Source organism: Pipistrellus hanaki (assembly GCF_964339955.1).
Source record: "Pipistrellus hanaki genome assembly, chromosome: 4".
Taxonomy (NCBI): Eukaryota; Metazoa; Chordata; class Mammalia; order Chiroptera; family Vespertilionidae; genus Pipistrellus; species Pipistrellus hanaki.
Genome location: NC_140506.1, coordinates 40,509,133 through 40,530,229, shown reverse-complemented (window position 1 = coordinate 40,530,229; position 21,097 = coordinate 40,509,133). Strand labels below are relative to the sequence as shown.

Sequence of the window (21,097 nt, the reverse complement as noted above, 5' to 3'; positions counted from 1 at the left end):
AAAAAAAAAAAATACATGAATGCAGAGTTTGGAAGTAGTAGATAGATGATTTATCAAAAACTACAGCAGCAACTTGAAGCCTAGTAGGAGAACTTAATGTTACTCTTCTGGAAGCTTCTGTACCCAGCCTCCAGGTTTCTCTCTTCTTCTCCGGCTGCACAGTGACTCAGGGGAGAGGGAGTGCCTCAGATTGCAAAACAACCAAAAGTCACATCAAATGTCCCCAAGTTACACATAAACTATCACATTGTCCATAATGCGGAGGGGTTTCATAAAAACAGGATATTAAACTCTTAAAACCACTCTTCCCTTGATTCCAGGTGTTGGACATTTGTCTTCCTCCTCCTTTCAACTCTAGCAGATCCTCGTTCTAATAAACAATAAAATGTTTTTGGCAGAGGCTACTTGGCGTTTGTTGTATTTCTACATTTTGTCCTAATGTTCTACACAATGTGCTTGTAACTTTTAAACCCTGGTCTTAGTTCCAGGGTTACTTTGGCATGAAACACAAATGTAGAACAGGAAGTAAAGTACCCACATGATATATTTTAGGTCTGTAATTACAAATCACTGGAAACAACTCTGAGCATCTGAAAGAATAGGCTCGGGCAATAAAAAGTAACATGTCATCAGAAAATGCTACGTTAGAAGGCATCCAGATTTACAGAGAGTGGCTTGGCCTGCTTAAAGACATTTAAATTGTGAGTAACAGCGACAGTGTTGGAGACAGGATTCCTTCTTAACATAGAGGGAAAGCAGCAGCTTAATACAGAAAGATTCTGAGTTGCATTAGCAGGTATGGCTCAGTGGATAGGGTGTCGTGTCGGCCTGCAGGTTTAATTCAAGTCAAGGTCACATGCCGGGGTTGTGGACTCTATCCCCAGTAGGAGGCATGCAGAAGGCAGCCAATCAAAGATTTTCTCTCATCATTGATATTTCTATCTCTCTCTCCCTCTCCCTTCTTCTCTGAAATTGATCAAATATATTTGATTTTAAAAAAAAAGAAAGATTAGATTCTGGGTTATTTGTGTGCTGTTTGTTAGTTTAAATTCAGACTTCAAAAGTCAAAAATTAGTTGCCACTATACTCAGAAAGAACTGTTCTGAGGAAACCTTAGTCATTGGTTTGCTATATTTTGTACAACTTAAAACTAGTTGTATGGGTAATGCCTGTTCCCCCTGATAAGAGTTGTAATATCTGTAGTATTTATAATATCTTGAGTCTTACTCTTAATCCCAAAACAGGAGTCCTTGGAAAATGAAATTGTATATTTTTGGGCTCCATCTAGTCTGTCAAAATGTAATGATATTAGATCAGTGAAATTGTTCTAATACTAGAATGGTAAATACATGTCATTATATATTTGCCGAAAATATAAAATGTACAGCACAGAAAGTAAGCTTTAATATAAACTATAGACTGTGAGTGATTATGATGTGACATGTGGGTCTGCAACTGTAACAAATATAAGGGGAATGCTAATAACGGGGGAGGGGTGCCTGTGGGGGCAGGGGGTAGATGGGAAATCACTGCATTGCCTACTCAATTTTGCTGTGAAACTAAAACTGCTCTAAAAAATATTCTGTTTTTAAAATTTCATGATAAAATGATGTCTTTTTGTTTAAATCAAACTTCAGCTATAATAGCCCAAATTAATCAACTTCATAATAAAAACTTGGTGACTATATTACAGTGCATTTAAACAATTTTTAAAGTCTGTATCCTCCTATAGTAAAACAAAACTAACTTTAAAAACAGAATTGAACCCTGCAAAATATATGAAATATCCTTTTTCTCCTTGCCTTTTTTTTTTTAAAGATTAGCTTTTTCTAAATTCATTTATTAGAAGAAGCTTTAATCTATTTTGATTGACATGAGCGACTTAAGGAGCCAAAGCGTGGTTAACTATTTTTCTTTTGATTCAATTCTCTATAGCCTCTGAAATTCCATCACTGTTACCTCATTTAACTGCCAAATATCATTTTTGTCTTATAACCACATTCTTTGGGAAAATAGTAAAATGTACAATTCAAAGAAAGTTACCATGGAAACATAATAAAAACACTTATACTACACTGCATATTAGAAAAAAATTAATCATATTATTAACAACAACAAAAAAAGGGAATTTTGCTTTTTCCCTCTGAGTATTTCATGGCTGATGAGATTACTTTTACAAGAGGTGATAACTGCATTAGGGCCAAACGGAGCCTGTGAATCTGGTCTCCTTAGGTTCCAACCCTAGCTCTGTTCTAGCAACTTCTACAATGCTATGAAAAACACTTTGGCAGTGTTTGAAAATGAAGGACTCATTTAAAAAATTAGCTATGTCATTGTCAATTAGGACGATACTATTTGGTGTTGGCTTCATTTAAGTCCTGGAACACAGTGAAGAGAGTCTGAGAGAATCTCCCCTACAAAGCCGGGATTTATGTGATTTTTAAAAAGAAAAAGGTTTTCAATAATTTTAGAGCCCTGTTAAAATGTCTGCTTATAATTATCTTAATTAATTATACTACTTGGAATGGACAACCTCAGACTTCCTTTTTGGGGTTGGGTAGATTTTTCATCAGTGTAACAGCCGGTTCCCATCATAACTCAGCATAGCTCCTCTTCTGGGCCATTTGTTTCAACCACTTGCCCCACCCCCAAAAAAAATCTCTTTTTAAAAATGCAAATATCTTTGAAGAGGGTTGAAAGTGTCACTGTATGAACAGTGATCATTATGAAGGTGAGAACACAGCTCTGGGCTATCCTTTTGGTGTCATTCCAGAAGCACTCATATGGAGACGTTTACGTCTTGGAAAACTACCCGCGTCCCCTCGGCTTCATTGCCGAGGGAGCCGACAGAAACCAGCATGCTTCTTTTCCCACAAAAGCTCCTTTCCAACCTTGCAGCTGTCTACCACACAGACGTTTCACATCACTGTCCTGATGGCATTTTATGTTCTATGGACTCTCTTCTCCATGCTTTTGTGGGGAGACATCTGGCAGGTTTCTCTAATAAAATATAAGAACCCTATTACCAGTGTGATAGTCAATTTAACTCATACCCATTAGCCTATGTTATAAGGAAAAGACTAGCCTCAAATTAGTTCTTCTAGATTAAATGTTTTATACAGAAATAACTGTTTAAACATTGGAATCACAAATAAAGTGGATTCTCAGTGAGTTGATTCCATGTAACAGTTGGGGGGAAAGTAAAGGTGGAAACAATGAGATTAAAATGCAAAACTTTTTAAAAAGCTTTATAAGTGAGTGAATGCTAACATATTCAAATTCAATAAACAGAAAACATGTTAAACATATCAATAAGGGAAGAATACGTTTTGGTGCGATACTCATTATGATCTTTTAGGTCACACAAAAAATAAGCTGACCAAAGGTTAGAAGGGCAGGCCAAATTTAAAAGTAAATAAATATTGGGCCTGGCTGGAGTGTCCGCCATGGACCAGAGTTAGGTTTGATACCTGGTCAAGAGCACATACCTCGGTTGCAGGCTCAATCCCAAATCCCCAGTCTGTGCACATGTGGGAGGCGACCAATCTATGTCTCTCTCACATTGCTGTTTTTCTCTCTCTCCCACTCCTCCCTAGCCCTCCATTCTCTCTAAAACGATCAATGAAAAAAAAAATATCCTTAGGTGAGGATTTATAAAAATAAAAGTAAACAAATATGGAAGAAATAGCATATGAAGTGATGGGTACTTATCTAGCCTTCTTTAGGCCACTAATTTAAGTTCCATATTTAATCAAACAGATGGCTATAAAAAAAAAAAAAAAAAAAAAAAAAAAAAAAAAAAAAAAAAGGAGGGCTCAAAGCAAGATCAGATAGATGATTAAAGGCTCAGACATTGAAATTTCAAAACAAGGAAATTATTTCAGTTAAGGAAGAAATTGAGGGACAATTGAACTATGTTTAATAAGAGAAACAGCTGTTATTTAGGTTTTGATCTCCAATTTAAAAAGGAAAAATGGGCTCTAATTCTAATCCAATGGATTTATATAATTAGAGAAACTATCTGGGTGACGGTAATAAGATATTAGAATGGGTTTTCTAGGAAACAAGTTCAACTACCTGTCTAGAGAGCATTAATAACATCAAATGAGAGATTATCATGAGTCTTGAATGCTTTTGATTCATTTAAGTTTGGGGATGTATTGGGTGAGCTTTCAAAGCCCTGTATAACCCTCTAACTTTCACAGAACTCACTGAACTCTGAGGTCAGAGAAAGATCAAAAGTGCACAGTTTAGTTTAATTATTACAGGGGAAAACAAAGGAAAACTTTATTTTTACAACATAAATTTACTTATATTTAAAATTTATTTGACAAGAATAGATTCTAACTATATTTATCACCAGCCATTATTAATGTTCTAATCAATTATTTTTAAAGGAAAAGGAAATTATAGCAAAGTAAGGTTGGGTACTGTTCATTCACCAAGAAATAGCTATAAAAACACTTCCTACATTTGGTAAAAATAAACAAAAAAATATGGTGATATTTCTACATTCCTCTACTTTACCAACCAACTGTACATCTTTGAAATCACTTTTGGAACTGTCACTAGAGCCACAATGCCTACAAAATTTACCCTACAGAATTTAGCCACTACTCAACTATGTGTGAAAAGTGAATGACAGTCAAGTTATTTGAGAATATTTTTAAGATTAATGTGTGTGTGTGTGTGTGTGTGTGTGTGTACACATCTCTATACAGGGTGGGGCAAAAGTAGGTTTATAGCTGTTCATACGGAAAATAATATAATAATTAATAAATAATACAATAATTATTAATTAATAATAATTAATAAATAATAATTTAAGTACTCACAACTGTAAACCTACTTCTGCTATACTGTGTATATTAAAAGAATTTTTGAAAAATACATTAGCAATTTGGGAAAGCTGTTGGTATTTCATGTGCTTTAAGAAAGGTTTTAATGTCATGATAACATTCTAAGATTTTTATGCACTGAATAAATTTTGAATGATAGGGTCTTAAAGGTAGGGAAGAAATAAAAAAGAATCTAGCCTTTAGCTTAGGTTGGACAAAACCCAAAATTTGAACCATTATATTTGCAATATTTGCAAGTTATATATTCCCAAGTTATATATATTCAATTGAATTAGAGAGAAAACAATAGATCTAAACTTTCCAATTTTTTAAAAAGATTTTCACGTAGAGTTTTAGTAGGTGGTGTTTCTATTTGAATCCAAGTAGCTTGTTATTTCATACATTTGTGTGAATTCCTCATTTAAAAAAATAATTTAAAACACATCAGGATGGATTATTCGTAGGTACAGACAGGCTTTGGTTTAAATTTTACCTCTTGGAGAAAAAAATGTTTAAAAGTTTTCTAGTGCCACAAGAAATATATGTAATCAAGGAATGTAGTGAAGTTGAAGAATTCTACTCTTTCCCTGATTTAACCTCTCTAACCCGTCTGTCCCAACACACACCAATCCAATTTTGTTCCTTAATCATGTCAGTCACAATGTAAAACTGATCATTGAGCCTGAACTACTTGAAAATCACTGTTATGAGAATGTGACTTAAAAGAATGTTTATCTTTCTAACTTTTAGGAATAGGTTTTGTCATCATTGTTTTCCCAAAAATTAGCAAGAAAGACTTTCCTGTCGTTTCAGGGTTTAGAAACCAAAGCTGGTATGTTCAGTGGCTTTTCATTGCCCATTTGTACTGTGCTAATACACAACATGTGGCTTTACCACTCAGAAAGTTGAGGAGATCCAAGCAGAGGCCTCATAGTGGGAGGCAGTAATGTGTGAAATCACACCTTTCAATTGTACCAATATCTATTCTGCCGACTACTCAGATCCCAGCTGTTTTTTTGATTGATGAAGAATGCCTGTGTATTTCACTTTAGAAACCAATTACATTAGCTATTTTATACTCATTTCAGTTACATATTGCCATAACAAGATGTATTAGAAGCTTGGTAAAAAAAAAAAAAAAATTTCACTCTATTTCAATATAACATAGCTTAATTCAAGGTCACCCAAAATTTTGGGAGATATTTGTTTAGCTGTCACAATATACTAGTAGACCTGACAGTAAATACTACCAGATTCTGGATTACTTCCTGGTTTAGTATATCATGAAACTACTATTGATAAAATCATTTAAGATCACTTGAAATTTTTAAATAAATATATCATGAATATTGAAAATTGTTATTTAACACCAATTTAAGTAGCAAACCTAATGAAGATAGCAAAAACCATATATTGTATGTCAATATGATTCTAGAGAATTATTATAAAACACATTTCCCTTACTTGAAACAAAATGGGATAAAAGAAGATTTTAATTTATAGCATGGTTCATTTTCAGACATTAATTGAATGCTATGATTATCTACGTCAGTTCCAAGTACTCACCTGCAATTACTGAAATTTTAGTTCTCCACCATTTCAAAGAAAGACATACCAAACAAAGACAAAATAACAGACTCAAGGTCTCAACTCAGCCACAGTTGGCCTCAGCATTATAGCACCAATTATCTAATTGCATTTAAGGACTGAAATTAATATAAAATAATGACTCATGCATGTGTTCTGTGGTGCAATGGGGCACCATTAAGACCTTAACTTGCCATTTCTTCATCCCCTTTAAAAAATCATTTGTCTAACTTCCCGATATTTTAACCCTATCAGTGCTGTTCCATTTGCATGCTATGCTTTTGAAAATTACTGTACTGTTTCCATTTCATGCACACACTGCAAGATATGGGATCCATCCCATTGGCTAGGTGAACATCAATGCATGCCTTCGAAGTATGTTTTTAAAATCTGTAACTTTTAAAAAGGTATCAAACACTTACGTTTAAAGCAGTAGGCATCAAATCTGCTATCAGGGGAAGGGAAGCCTGTCTGGTTCTCAAAACGATACAGGGTTCTCACCCCAAGTAAACCACCTCCACACTGGGCCTTGGCCACAGTCACAGGGTGGCGAACGCTGGCATCCATCAGCCACCCGTAATCGCACTGGTCAAAGCCATTCCTCCAGGCCGCGTGGAGCTCCCCCACTGTCGCCAGCCGGGCATCCTGGTTTTCACACTCTTCCTCGGCCTCCTTGTAGGAGAACTTATTGGGAGCCGTGATGTGGAACACATCACCTGAAATGAGAAGAGGAGAAAAAGCCCTAAGTTTTATTATTCATTCCTTTACAGTCTAGGGCAGTAGTCGGCAAACTCATTAGTCAACAGAGCCAAATAGCAACAGTACAACAATTGAAATTTCTTTTGAGAGCCACATTTTTTAAACTTAAACTTCTTCTAACGTCACTTCTTCAAAATAGACTTGCCCAGGCCGTGGTATTTCGTGAAAGAGTCACACTCAAGGAGCCAAAGAGTCTCATGTGGCTCGAGTGCCGCGGTTTGCCAACCACTGGTTTAAAGTAATGGCGGGGGTGTGGGTAAGGAAGGAAAACATGTAATACTTTCCTATGGCACGGTACCAGCTTCTGACACTTTAAAGCAGCAGACATAACGGTTATTTAATTTTGTTACCATTCACGCATGATAAGAAATAGCACAGCACATAAGGGAAAAGTTTCATATGTACACTTTCGTATCCAGTCATTGGCCTATGGGCATGCAGAAGCAGTTATTTGATAACAATGTCATGATCATGAAGATGAACAAACCTTTCCAAGTGGACCTTTGGAGTGTTGTCTAGGAAACGAGTTTCCTCTTTAAGGAAAGAGCCAGTGATGTACTTACTAACACTGCACGCTGGGCAGGGAACGCTGTATTGAACTGTCACTGAGGCTGTTTCACTTCGTTTACCCTAAAATCAGTCATTCTCTGACCCTCCTTCTCATGTACCACTACCATCAAAGCGGATTAACTCCCATCCAATCAAATAACAAAATAAGAAAACCTCCAGGGTTTGAAGTCAGGAAGGGATAGAAGCAGAGTTGAGTGCCCTTGCCTGCCCTCCTGTCCCAGGCACAGGGCTGCAGGGCTTTGGCATGGGGGTCATTGCTGCACATGGTCAGGACCAAGACGGAATGGGGACCATTAGCTCCCACTCAGCCACCCAAAGGCACCAAAGGCCTCCCAGGAGGAAGGGGGATCTTTTCTCCAACCTGCTCTGCGCAGGGTAGATACTTTGCAATCTGTCTGCCCGGAGGACTCCTTTCTCCAGTTCTCACAAAGACCCCATATGTTCTAGCTAGCAGGGGCTCTAACGAGGTTTGAGAGACTCTTCTATCTGCTTATTGACTAACAACGAAAGACTGAACATTTACTTTGTTCATCCCCGGGCCCAATTAGTGGGGAATATGTTCATTGTCATTTTACGTGCATTAGTAAAATACTCTGGAAATGCCAGTTTATTATATTGGAATTTTCCTTGGGTAAACTAACAAACCAATTGGCTGGAATCAATTCAATTCAAATGAAACGATGCTTTCCAGGCTTGAACACAAGTGGCCTTTTAAAAGACAGAGGCAGGATTAGAGAACAGCTAAGCAAATACAGCAGGCAGGAGGAAGAACATAAAATGAAAGGGAGAAGGAGCTAAAATACTGATAGCCCATCATTGTCGTAGCTGTGGGTCCTGTTTCCATATCACTGAGGCCGTGCTGAGCCCAGGAGATATTAGACAACAGGGACTTCAGGGCTCTCACAATTTGGATCTTCTTCAGCTGAAGATCCAAATTGTGAGAGCCCTGAACTTAGCTATAACAAGCAGTTGTTTAAAATGCATAGAGCCATCGCTCTCTCTGTGTGACGGCTTTATAAAACAAGAAAAATCAGTCGTAGGAAAAATAGCCAAATCACACATATCAGCTTTTCTCACTATAAATCTAAAATTGCTACTGATGAAATTCGGCCAAATCCAAATAAGAGCTATTTGAAGAAGAGAAAGAAAAATGACTTCTAGCGGACTGAAAAAAATAAGGTGGGAGGTGATTACGGTTGTCCTTAATGATCTAGTCTAGCAAATTCAAAAATACACTAGCCCAACTTGCTGTCTCAGTGATTGAGCATCGACCTATTAACCAGGAGGTCGCAGTTCAATTCCTGGTCAGGGCATATGCCAGGGTTGTGGGCTCTATCACAGGAAGGGTGGGGGATAGGGGGGGTGAAGGAGAATACAGGAGGCAGCCAACCAATGATTCTCTCTCATCATTGATGTTTCTACCTCTCTCTCCCTCTCCCTTCCTCTCTGAAATCAATAAAAATATATTTTATCAATCCATAAATAAAAAAACAGTATAAGAATATAAGTTCCCCCTGCCTTCCTTCAATATCACTCTCCTTAGTAAGGTTTAAGAACATAAGGGTCACAATGCCAGTTACAGAGAATGCATTCCGCCTATTTGTTAAATAAGTGCCATTTCAAGTTCTCGTTAAGGAACAAGGTGCTCTTTCTCTCCCCTCCTTCCCAAGCAGCACATTAACTAAGGCTAATCCTGCGGCAGGGCTGCGGGGAGCTGCTGTCTGGGCAGGTGATTGATCTCACCTATGGGTTTGGCTCAGAGCTACAGGGGGGAAGGCAGACGGAGAGGCTGGTCTGAGCTGCCCTGAGCAGCCTGGTTCACTCTGCATTACACTTGCAGTAAGCCTGAAAGGAATGCAAGTGTGAAAGAGGGCAGCGAGCCAGCCCGCTTCCCTCCGAGGTGGGACTCCTGGCTCTGTTATTACAGCTGGCGTATCATTTGTGCTGCCTTCGTTTCCTGCAGGGCCAGGGGCTTCTACTCTGAGGCCAGACTACTGTTCCTCTTAGGTAACAGTAGTGGTCAGCCAACCAGAGCAGGGCCACCAAATATAATTAATTGAGTCAAACTGCTTCTCCAAACAGCTATGTTAGTCGATCTGTTAGGGGAAATCAACTTCTCCAAAGGTGGCCAGACCAAAGGGCTAATGAAGAAGAATGACGGCATGATCTCAGGGGTAACTGGTTTCCCCGTCTCAAACAGCATCCATGTTTGGGGTATGAAAGAAAAGAAAGGTTTCAGAAGGGGGTGGCAGGTTAAAAAGAGAATTCTCTTATTATTATTATTTCATAAAAGTCTACTTAATGAAACTATATAGAAACTCTTGTTAAATCTGACTTTATGTCAAAATAGTAATTATATAATTCATTTTTTTTTTTGGAGGATACAATTTCCATCTACCTATCCAATACCTATAAAATAAAAATTGTATGCATTTGATTAAATTCTGTTATTCCTTACAGCCACTTGTTTTTGTTTTTATTTTTCAAACATGAAAAATGAAATTTTAAAAATATATATTGAAAGATACATCGCCATTGGATTTCATGTATCTCAGACAAAAAAAGAGGAAGGTTTAACTGGCATTGAGTTTACTTTAAGGTGAGAATTAATATATGCCCTAATTGTTGTTTCATTTCAAAATAATAAGAAAAAGAAACATTTCCTTTAACTCAACTCCAAAAAAATAAATATCTAAGACTCCTAAATCACAACTGCTTAACAAGAACATCACCTTGCCCACTTAAAAAAACCAATGATATAGTGAGGCATCCACATTATAGAATTATCTTGCTATAACTTGATATTCTTATGATTAATACTAAATCAATATTCAAAGTGATAAATCCAAGTGTCCAAACTACTAAGGCCAGGACATTTTGTGCTTTTCTAAAATATGCCAGACCCTCTTGGCATCAGTTTCATTCTAAAACTTAAACCACACACACACACACACACACACACACACACTCAAGTAATTCAATGGATAATGCACAGATAGCAGTAACTGAACTAATTTATATTACTAAGAGTTCTGGATTTCTAAGTCATCTATAACTTTCTGTCAAGTTTTTTGTGTGTGATTTTATTCATTAGATGCCTGAATTTGGTTAGATAACCCTTTGACGTTGCATGATTTTTATCTAACATAATGCAAATGTAGATTAAACATAATGCTGTTTAAGTCAGAAATAATCTATTAAAAACTTGTTCCTGAAGATGTGGATCGGAAATATTGTTAACCTACAGTTTAAATTCTAAGAACATAACTTCCAAAAATGTCTTCCACAAAAAACTGGTGAGCTTTGACCTGTAACTAGGTATTCCAAAACAAAGAGTGCCATACACAATTGCATTTAGAAAAACAAATACAAGTCATTTGACAGGTTTCATTTAAAATGCTACAGTATTAATTGGGAGACCCATGCCATTTGACCAGGTAATTCTTTTTTTCGCAGAATACTACTCAATAGTCCATGATCTGTCTCATGCAGTAGTTGAAAAACATTGCTCTAGAAACATATGTGTTTCCATGAAGAGGAACCTCAATTGATCCATAACTATAACTTAGTTATAAATCTGGTTGCCTATCTGTCAACCTGCTCAAGATGGGAGCAGAGTAAGTGGATCAGGTAACCACACACAATCAAAGCAGGAGCAAAAAAAACTGAGGGGAGTACAAAGCAAAGGGCATATTAAGTCCATTGCCTCCCAGGGTTGCTTCAAAGACTGCAAGTGAGCAAAGCTGGGGGTGGGGGCAGGGCTCTGGGGCGGAGTGGTGATGAAGCCTCTAAGGCAGCTTTAAAGCCAAACACAGAAGAAGCTCATTTCCTAAAAAGAAGATCTTTCTGCAAAAATTAAAACAAGATACAACCAATAAATGCATTAGACTTTCTCCTCTATAATAAACCATTGGCACATCTTTCCATACCAAATCACACACACACACACACACACACACACACACACACACAAAAAAAAAAAAAAAAAAAAAAAAAAAAAAAAAAAAAGGCAGGTTGTGGGCTAATACTGACTGCTTTTATACAGTCAAAATATTAAGATTTTCAAAAATTTTATTCATCTACTTTCAGTGTTTAAGTCCATAGTCAGAAATTATATACAGCTCAAATTATATGTTCTAAACTACAGCATAGTGAAATGGAATTAGACAGATATTAAGTCTGGGTCTGTAACAATAAAGTAACTCCAGTCTTGGCCCAAAAATGAATGAGCACAAGAGGATGCAAGAAGAAATAAAAATCTAAGGTCCAGAGGCAAAGCCAATTCAGAGACCAATGAATAAGAGAAAGAGAAAGCAAACATCTGAGAAGCAAGCAAAGCAACTCACCACCTTTGCTTAATTTCTCTCCAACATGACTTAATTGGCCATGTTGTGTAAGTTCCTACCCTAAGGGTATCTTAAAGGCACCTTTTTGCCTCTGATGTAGGCAATAAACGTTCCCTCTGAATTTTTATCCCAGTACCACCTGCAGAGTGAGAAGAGGGGACTTTCTGTGAAAGAAAATCCTGCTTTATTAGCACAGGACAAGGCTGTGTTCTGTGTCTACACCTGAATACTTATAACTAAACAATTTCATGTTATTTTGGATTTACTAGATAATTGCCTTTTGAAAGGAAACAACACTTTCATAAGTTGAACCCACCATTAAGTTCCAGAAGCGCCCTCATCAAAGCAGCTAACACCTATAGAACACTTTTACGAAATCTGTAACTAGAGTACAGATTTGGAACATGTCTCTAAATGTTGTCTACCTATGAGACAATATTTCATTTTTCTCTGGATACAGAGAGCAAATAAAATGTCAGAAAATAAATACACAAAATATATTTTGTAAGTAAGAATTCATCCAGGTGTAAACATATGGATTCACATTAATATACATAAAGTATAATGTAGAACAGAAGCTTTCACACACAGACAATTTGCATATTTCATATAAAACATATGTGCAGTATTCTTAACCCATACTTTTCCACATTTTCTAATAAAATACTGTGACTCTGAATTACTCCCCTTATTTCAACTTTCCAGGGATATCCTGGGAGAAACTGGAAGACATTGCTGCTGAGACATTAATATCTGTTGACTCCCACAAACTCAATTCATCTTAATCATAGGAATTAGCATCATCAGAATCATTAAATGTTAGACACACATCACCAGAATCATTAAATGTTAGAGAGAGAAAAAAGACGCACTTTAATTTGACAACTAACTGCTCTAAGACCCCCTGGAAATTTGACCACGCATATTCTTTTCCAGCACTTCTGATTGCTACATGAAAAGCTGTTTCCTGGCCAACTCAAAAATTACACATACTGAAAGGGCAAGCAGTGATAACAAACAAATCAAAACATAAAAAGTGGCACACACTGTTCAAAAGTATGAGTTTATACCCAGGAGTAAAGCAGAAAGATTAACAGACCAGGTTTTAGCAAAAGTGAAATAGCCTCTCTCCCCTGCTGACAATTCCTTGTGGTCACAAGGTGAAAAGGGGAGTTGGCATTAGCAGATCACAGATAATACTCAATTCTTTCCTGGACTGAAGCTGATAGGCTGCTTTCTATGGCAGTCCAAGCTGAGACCTCACCACAGCCTTCCAGCTGGATATATTTGCTAGGTAGTGTGATAAATGTTTATGCTTCTTCTGTTTATCTGGGCTCATACGCCTTCTTGCCTGAACTATCTGGTCTGAGACTTAGTTCTTATAAACTAATCATGAGTCCCTTTGTCCATCTGAGAACAGAAATCCCTGATTTTTTTTTCCAATATAAGGAAGTTCAAGGTTTGTACATTTCCTTGCTATTTGGATCAAAAGGGTATGTAAGTAGTAAATGTGTACAAAAGTGCATATGGGGTGAGCTGCAAGTAGTCACATGCAATGAGCTTCTAAATGCCATGCAGTAAAACCACTTACAGTATATGGCAAGTACCTCAGTGATAAAAACAATTCAACATAATTATTATTTGCTTTGAAGTTCTGGACTTTTAAGTTTTTTTCAAAGGAGGTTTCCTTTTCTTTTCTTCCTCTTTCTTTCTCTCTGTCTCGTTTTTGCCTAAGTCAACATACACAGATCAAAGCAATGAACGCTAATGCTCATTATCCTCTGGATCATGAAACCCATCCGCTATACATGTTTGGTGAACACCTAACACACACACTATAGAACCTTTCAAGGGCCAATATTTGTAGATGATTCAAGAGCATGTCAAACCCCCCTCAGATTTGATCTACTCGCTTTCACAGAGAACACCAACCTTTTGTTAACAGTCACAAGAAAACCTCCGGGTTCCCTCCATTTCTAGAGTTGGGCTGGTGATGTTTCTGATTTGAGGGGCAATGAGACTAGGAAGCTAGGCCAGCACCTTCTCAGCTTCTTCTTTGCTTTAGGCTGAAGCAGAAGCATAATGTGGCTTAAAGAGTAGACTTTGGGTTCTGAAATTTGTAACCTCTAATTAATTATTGGAGAATTGTCATTAGTCAACCTTGGTAGCCAGTTAACATTATCTGCATCAGATAACATTCATGGGGGAAAGGGATTCATGTATTTGTCAATGTGCTACTATTGGGTCGGCAGCTAAGTAATTGCGGGTTTCACACATATATGGCTTCAGTTGAATTTTTAGGTTTGCAGACGTAGTACAAATGTAAAACACATTTTGTTATTTGATAGTTGGCTATTCAGCTGTTAATCAGTAAAAAAAAGTTTTTTGATCTGTTTTGTAGTTTTCGTTTGGCATTCGTTGAAAAATGGAAAATCAAAAGGAACATTTTCGTCATATTTTGCTTTTTTATTTCCGCAAAGGGAAAAACGCATCGCAAGCTCATAAAAAGTTATGTGCTGTTTATGGTGACGAAGCCTTAAAAGAACGGCAGTGTCAAAATTGGTTTGCCAAATTTCGTTCTGGTGATTTTTCACTCAAAGATGAAAAACACTCTGGTCGTCCAGTTGAAGTTGATGACGCCCTAATCAAAGCAATAATCAATTCGGACTGTCACAGTACAACACGTGAGATTTCTGAGAAGCTTCATGTATCACATACATGCATTGAAAATCACTTAAAACAACTTGGCTATGTTCAAAAACTCGATACATGGGTTCCTCACGAACTGAAAGAATCACAGTTAACGCAACGCATTAGCAGCTGCGATTTGCTAAAGAAACGTAATGAAAATGATCCATTTTTAAAACGACTGATAACTGGCGATGAAAAATGGGTTGTTTACAACAATATCAAGCGGAAAAGATCGTGGAGCAGGCCAGGTGAACCAACTCAAACAACATCAAAAGCTGATATTCATCAAAAGAAGGTTTTGTTATCAGTTTGGTGGGATTACAAAGGAATTGTCTACTTTGAACTCTTACCACCCAACCGAACGATCAATTCTGATGTCTACATTGAACAACTAATGAAATTAAACAATGCAGTTGAAGAAAAGCGGCCCGAATTGACAAATCGAAAAGGTGTTGTATTCCATCATGACACTGCAAGGCCACACACATCTTTGGTCACTCGGCAAAAATTAATGGAGCTTGGTTGGGATGTTTTGCCACATCCACCATATAGTCCTGACCTTGCACCATCTGATTACTTTTTGTTTCGATCTTTACAAAACTCCTTGAATAGTAAAAATTTCAATAATGATGATGATGTCAAATCGTACCTGATTCAGTTTTTTGCTAATAAAAACCAGAAGTTTTTTGAACATGGGATTATGATCCTGCCTGAAAGATGGCAAAAGGTCATTGATCAAAATGGGCAATACATTACAGAATAAACTTATTTAGTTCCATGAAAAAATTGTCTTTGATTTTCTTTAAAAAATCCGCAATTACTTAGTTGCCGACCCAATACACAAGAGCTCATGTGTGTCAATTTGAAGGGCTGAAAGACAAAGGAAAGCCCCACTAAATTTTAAACATACCTGTATTTGTATGTTTTCCAGGATGTTATCTCATTCTTTCCCATTGACAGAGCAGTTAAGATTTTAATTAAGGTGAGAAAGAAGTTCTAAAAAAATGTCTGGGTGTCTGAGTCTTCAAAATATATGAGAGATTGAACATGCTATTTGGTCTGACAGGCACAGTATAGCTGCAGGACAACACAGGAGGATCAGCCTTGGTTTTTTTTGTTTTGTTTGTTTGTTTGTTTGTTTTGTGTGTGTGTGTTATGTGTTTTGTTTTGTTTTTAAGTTTCTTATTTGAGAGGTAAATAGCCACTGTATTTTCAAAGAAGCTCTTTGAATTCAGAACTCCAGGAGACCTTGACATCAAAACCTTAAAGCAAATGACTATCATATGCTTTAAGGAGTTTGTCAAGCATTTATACTTTTTTAAATGTAACATTATAAAATGGAAAAAAAAACTATTATAGAAAATTCTAAGGATTCCATTAAAGAACTATTAGAACTAATAAATTCAGCAAGGTTACAAGATACTAGATACAATATCAATATATAAAAATCAATTGTATTCCTATACTTGCAACAAACAAACAGAAAAAGAAATGAAGAAAAACTCATTTACATTTGCATCAAAAAGCTAAAATTTTTAGGACTAAATTTAATAAAAAATATTGCAAAATTTACACTCTGAAAGCTAAAAACATCATTGAAATAAATTAAAGAAGACCTAATAAATATAGAAAAACATCTCATGTTCATGAATCTAAAGAATTAATATTGGTGAGATGGCAATACATCTCAAATGGACCTAGAAATTCAATGTAATCCCTATTAGAATCGCAGCTGGCTTCTTTATGGAAATTGACAAACTGATCCTAAAATTAATATGGGAACTAAAGGGACCAGGAATGGCTAAAACAATTTTTAAAAGAAAAGAACACAATTGGTGGTCTCACATTTTTCAATTTCAAAATGTACTCCAAAGCAATAGTAATTAAGACAATGTGGTACTGACATAGAGATCAATAGAATGGAATGGAGAGTTCAGAAATAAAGCCATATATTTATGATCATTTGATTTTCAAGGGGGTGGCCATTAAATGGGAAATAATCTTTTCAATAGATGGTGCTGGGATAAGTGGACATATACACACAAAATAATGAATTTGGACTCTTAACTCACACCATGTATAAAAATCTGAGAATCTACAGGCAGGAAATCACATAATTTCCAGATTTGATATCCCATTCAATGACATTCAGGCCTTTACCTAAAGTTTTGCTTTTCACATCTACACGAGCTCATACAATAACAAAACAAAAAGGTTATATTTGATTCTATGTCAGTCACGTGGATGAGATGGAAGCATTAGACAAGTCCAGAGCTATCCTGGATTTTGACACGATGGAGAAGTAGAAAAATCAACAATAATTCGTGAATAGGTACAAAGGAACCAATCCCAGAGAGGACTGCTCCAGAAAGGGGAATTATTGTGAGAGGCTGGAAAGGAGGAAAGAGTGTCTCTGGGAAGGAATTCTTTCTGAGACATCACAGAAAAGTGAGAGGAGATATTTAAAGAGAAAAATTAGTATCATGATGATACAATAAAAGTGAAAAAAATTTGGTGAACAAAGCTTGGCACTTTTTCGAGATATTAAAGAAATGGAAGGGTGGTGGAGGCATTCTCAAAAAAGACAGTTTGGGGAAATAACATAATTACCACCAAGTATTTCTTGAGTAATTATTATGTATCTATTACGGGAATAGGTCCTTCATTGTGGTTGAAAGTTATAGAGGACATTTCTTGCCAGGAGTTTACAGAAGTTTTGCAGAAATAAAACTAGTGGGTAATATTTTGTATCTGATGACTATGAAGCAATTAGGGGATAATTAAAAACCAAAAATACGTGGAATTCGGTCTAAGAAAAGTGGGAGTTCAGAGCCAGGAATTCTCCATGTGAGCTTGGAGGGCCAAAGATGGGCTCTTGGAACCAGTGTTTACAGGCACAGGGATGTACAAGCAGAATGTTGGGAAGTCCAGGAGCATACTATGTTCTCTGAGGACCAAAGAAGAGGTGTGGGGAGGAGCAAGCCCAGAGTCTGTAAAGGATATTGTATTCATTTGCATAACTGTGTTATAATCACCACCTTAGAGTAAGAACCAGATTCACTTTCCTCTTTTATAAAGAAATACATGTCAGGATGAACATGGTATTATAAAACAAGAAATAAGAAAAAAACAAAAGGTTGACATCCTGTCAACTAAATATCTTTGGTAATAAGTAACTACATTAAAACAAAATTAATTTTCCTTTTGAACTAGATTTCATTTTATACTTCACTGGATTTTTCATCAGACCATCTAGAATAATATAGTTTCTAATTTGAAATAATTGTACCTTATTTGTAACTGTGTCTGTGTTCCATGACACACATTCTGAATACATCGATATCTTTCATCCTTACTGCCCTCACCACCTCTCTCACTCACACATGGCTACAATATAATATAGGTGGGAATTATACTACCCATAGCAATATAGCAATTAATATATCTTAGGAAGAATGTTGGCTTTACTTCAAATAATCTTTTATCAATGTGGCACTGAAATACCAGATATAATTTTATATTGTTAATTTTCCACAAGAATGTTTATCAGTTCACAATTTAGCCAGTAGTTTTTACTTCTGAGGGAAGACACACCCTTCAGTAAAGGAAGGAGAGAGGCCTCACAAGAATGGTCTTGCTATCTTCTTCTTACATCATCAGTCACAAAAGTCACTCGTTAACCTCCCCACCCTACCAGTCCAATTTCAAGTTAAGAGAGAAAAGCCCAGTGACCCAAAACTAACGAATTATTTCGAGGGACAGAAAACAAGGATGAAAACATTTCAATTACAACATGTCATTGTAAATATACTATCTCCCAACTTTGTTGAGTTCCTTCTATGGAACAAATAAAAACTTTGTCACTCTGCTGGTACAACCTTCAGTCAGTGCTTGAATTAGTAATTATACTGATTCTTTTATCTTTTCTTCCAACTTTTGTAGACTAAACCAAGAAGGTTCAGATTCTGTTGCTTTGATATAAATACCTAAACTAAATGTATGCTATATTGCACATATAAAATTTCAGCTATCACTATGTGCAGCATCTGTCCCAAGAAACTGTATAAAATACATCTGGGTTACATTCAGGCATAAACTACTTTTACGAATAACAGTTGCCTTCAAAGTGCCGTTTACTCCTGTAGACTGGTAAATCCCTCTGTTTGTAGTGTATATGCACACTCTTAGAGCTACTCTCCCCACAAGGCCCAGTTCCCCTCACACACGAGTTGCAATATCTGAGCAGACAGTGGGGAAGCCAGCTCTCAATGTTTCAGGGTGGCTAAGGATCCCCAGTGGTCCTGTCAAAAGTACTGCAAACAGTATATTTGTAGAGGGCATGGAATTTTTAGGACTCCTGGAGAAACAGAAAGTCCTCTGGTCTCTAAAAAAATGTAAGGAGTCTGTAGCCTTAGAGAGTGGGGTTTCGGTTCCAGGGGTCCTCAAACTTTTTAAAGTGGGGGCCAGATCACGGTCCCTCAGAGAGCTGGAGGGCCGGACTATATGAACTACTAATTCCTACTGTAACACCTCGGCTGCGCTCACTGCCCAAAAAACCTGGCGGGCCGGATCAGACGCCTCTGCGGGCCGCATGTGGCCCGCGGGCCGTAGTTTGAAGACCCCTGGATCCTGTTCCATCAGGATAAGACTGAAGAATAGACACACAGAGGGACCCTTAGGCGACCCATCCCATAGCACTGTGAGTACATAAGCCTGTTTCTCCATCAAAAGAGGCTGGCTTGTGATCATTTTTTTTTTACATATATTTTTATTTATTTCAGAGAGGGGAGAAAGAAAGAGAGATAGAAACATCAATGAGAGAGAATCATGAATTGGCTGCCTCCTACACACACACACACACACACACACACCCCACCCCCACCCCCGCTGGGGATTGAGCCCGCAACGTGGGCATGTACTCGGACCTGGAATGGAACTGTGACCTCCGTGTTCACAGATCAAAGCTCGGTCACGGAGCCAGGCCAGCCAGGCTTGTGAGGATTATTCCTGTTTGGATCCGGCCATGGATTTGTACCTGAAAGCCACCATTTCAATGATGTTTGGGAAAGCCGTTTTAGGTAATTATTTTCAAAACTACCTTTGATTCAGTTCTAGTTTTACCACCATTCCAGAAATTTTTATAATTATCACTCTGATAGATACTATTCTAAATTAAAACAACAGTGATTTTAAAAATTCCACGTTACCAAATTTGGATACAAATTTCCATCTTTCTGAAATAGCAATAGCCAAATTCATTTCCTAGAACTAGATTCTCCTACCAACTTAAAGTAAAGGACGAAAAAACAACAACAACTATGTCATAGTTTAGACATGTATTTTTTCCTCCTTGTCCCTATATAAATGGGAACTTTTAGCATCTGAAGTTCTGGTTTAGAAAATACATTTATCAGCCTAAAATTAGAGTTACAATAAGAGTGTTAAGATGCTGGGGAAACACACTTCTTGTAGGCAGCCCCTCTGATTCAAAATTAGTCAGGGCATCAGGAAAATGTAAGTTGCTTCTTTTCAAGCTCTCAGTCTCTGAGTTTGTTTATTCAATTCATAAAATCATAGAATTATAATTTTGGAAGAGACCATGTCCATTGTCTAGTCCATTCTCTTAATTTTACAGATAAGAATAAAGATATCATTCTTTTTATGCGTACCCAGCCAAAATTAAATGTATCATTCAATTCAATACTTCCATTTACATATTTGGGCTCCTAAGATATCTGTTGATATAAATGAAACTCCATTTCTAAAGTCACAGAAACTTGTATTCCGTATGTTTAATAATAAAACTTCATTGCTTTCCTAAGATAATGTTGACCACTATTGAACTTGCCTTTGTCTTTAGGGAACTCTAACTAATACTAAGTGAGAAATGATGGTCTAAGCATCTTTAAAGCAATGCTTATAACTTACCTGGCTTCACCTCCCTAACAACTAGCAGAGTACCTATCACAAAGCAGGTAGCTTTTTTAATATGTTGATTGGCCAAATGAATGGATGATTGCTCTGAATATCTGCGTAGCAAAATAAACAGAAGTGTAACATGACCACCCTCCTGGGCTATCTAAGGTTATTTAGTTGAGCTTTAGGTTGTTTATCAGCACTTGGATTCACAATGGTTTGTCATCACAGGATTTTACCTGAAGTTCTCACAAAAATAGGTACCATCATCCTTACAGCTTTCTATTCTTAATACTCTAAAAGTGTATTGGAAATGGTCCAATAGCAGCATGACTGAAAGAAAACCTGCTATTAACTGAAGACATTTCTAACCTGCATAAGCATTTACAT

General features: G+C 36.9%; 1 protein-coding gene across 5 annotated transcripts in view; it reads right to left on the bottom strand.

Annotated features, from left to right (window-relative positions):
* VCAN (versican) overlaps nucleotides 1-21,097 on the bottom strand; it is a 102,778-nt gene that overhangs the window by 57,337 nt on the left and 24,344 nt on the right. For all 5 annotated transcript variants that reach the window (XM_084882176.1, XM_084882178.1, XM_084882175.1 and 2 more), the window contains one exon: nucleotides 6,848-7,141. In XM_084882176.1, the coding sequence (XP_084738302.1) occupies nucleotides 6,848-7,141 (294 nt within the window). The remainder of the gene's footprint in view (nucleotides 1-6,847; nucleotides 7,142-21,097) is intronic.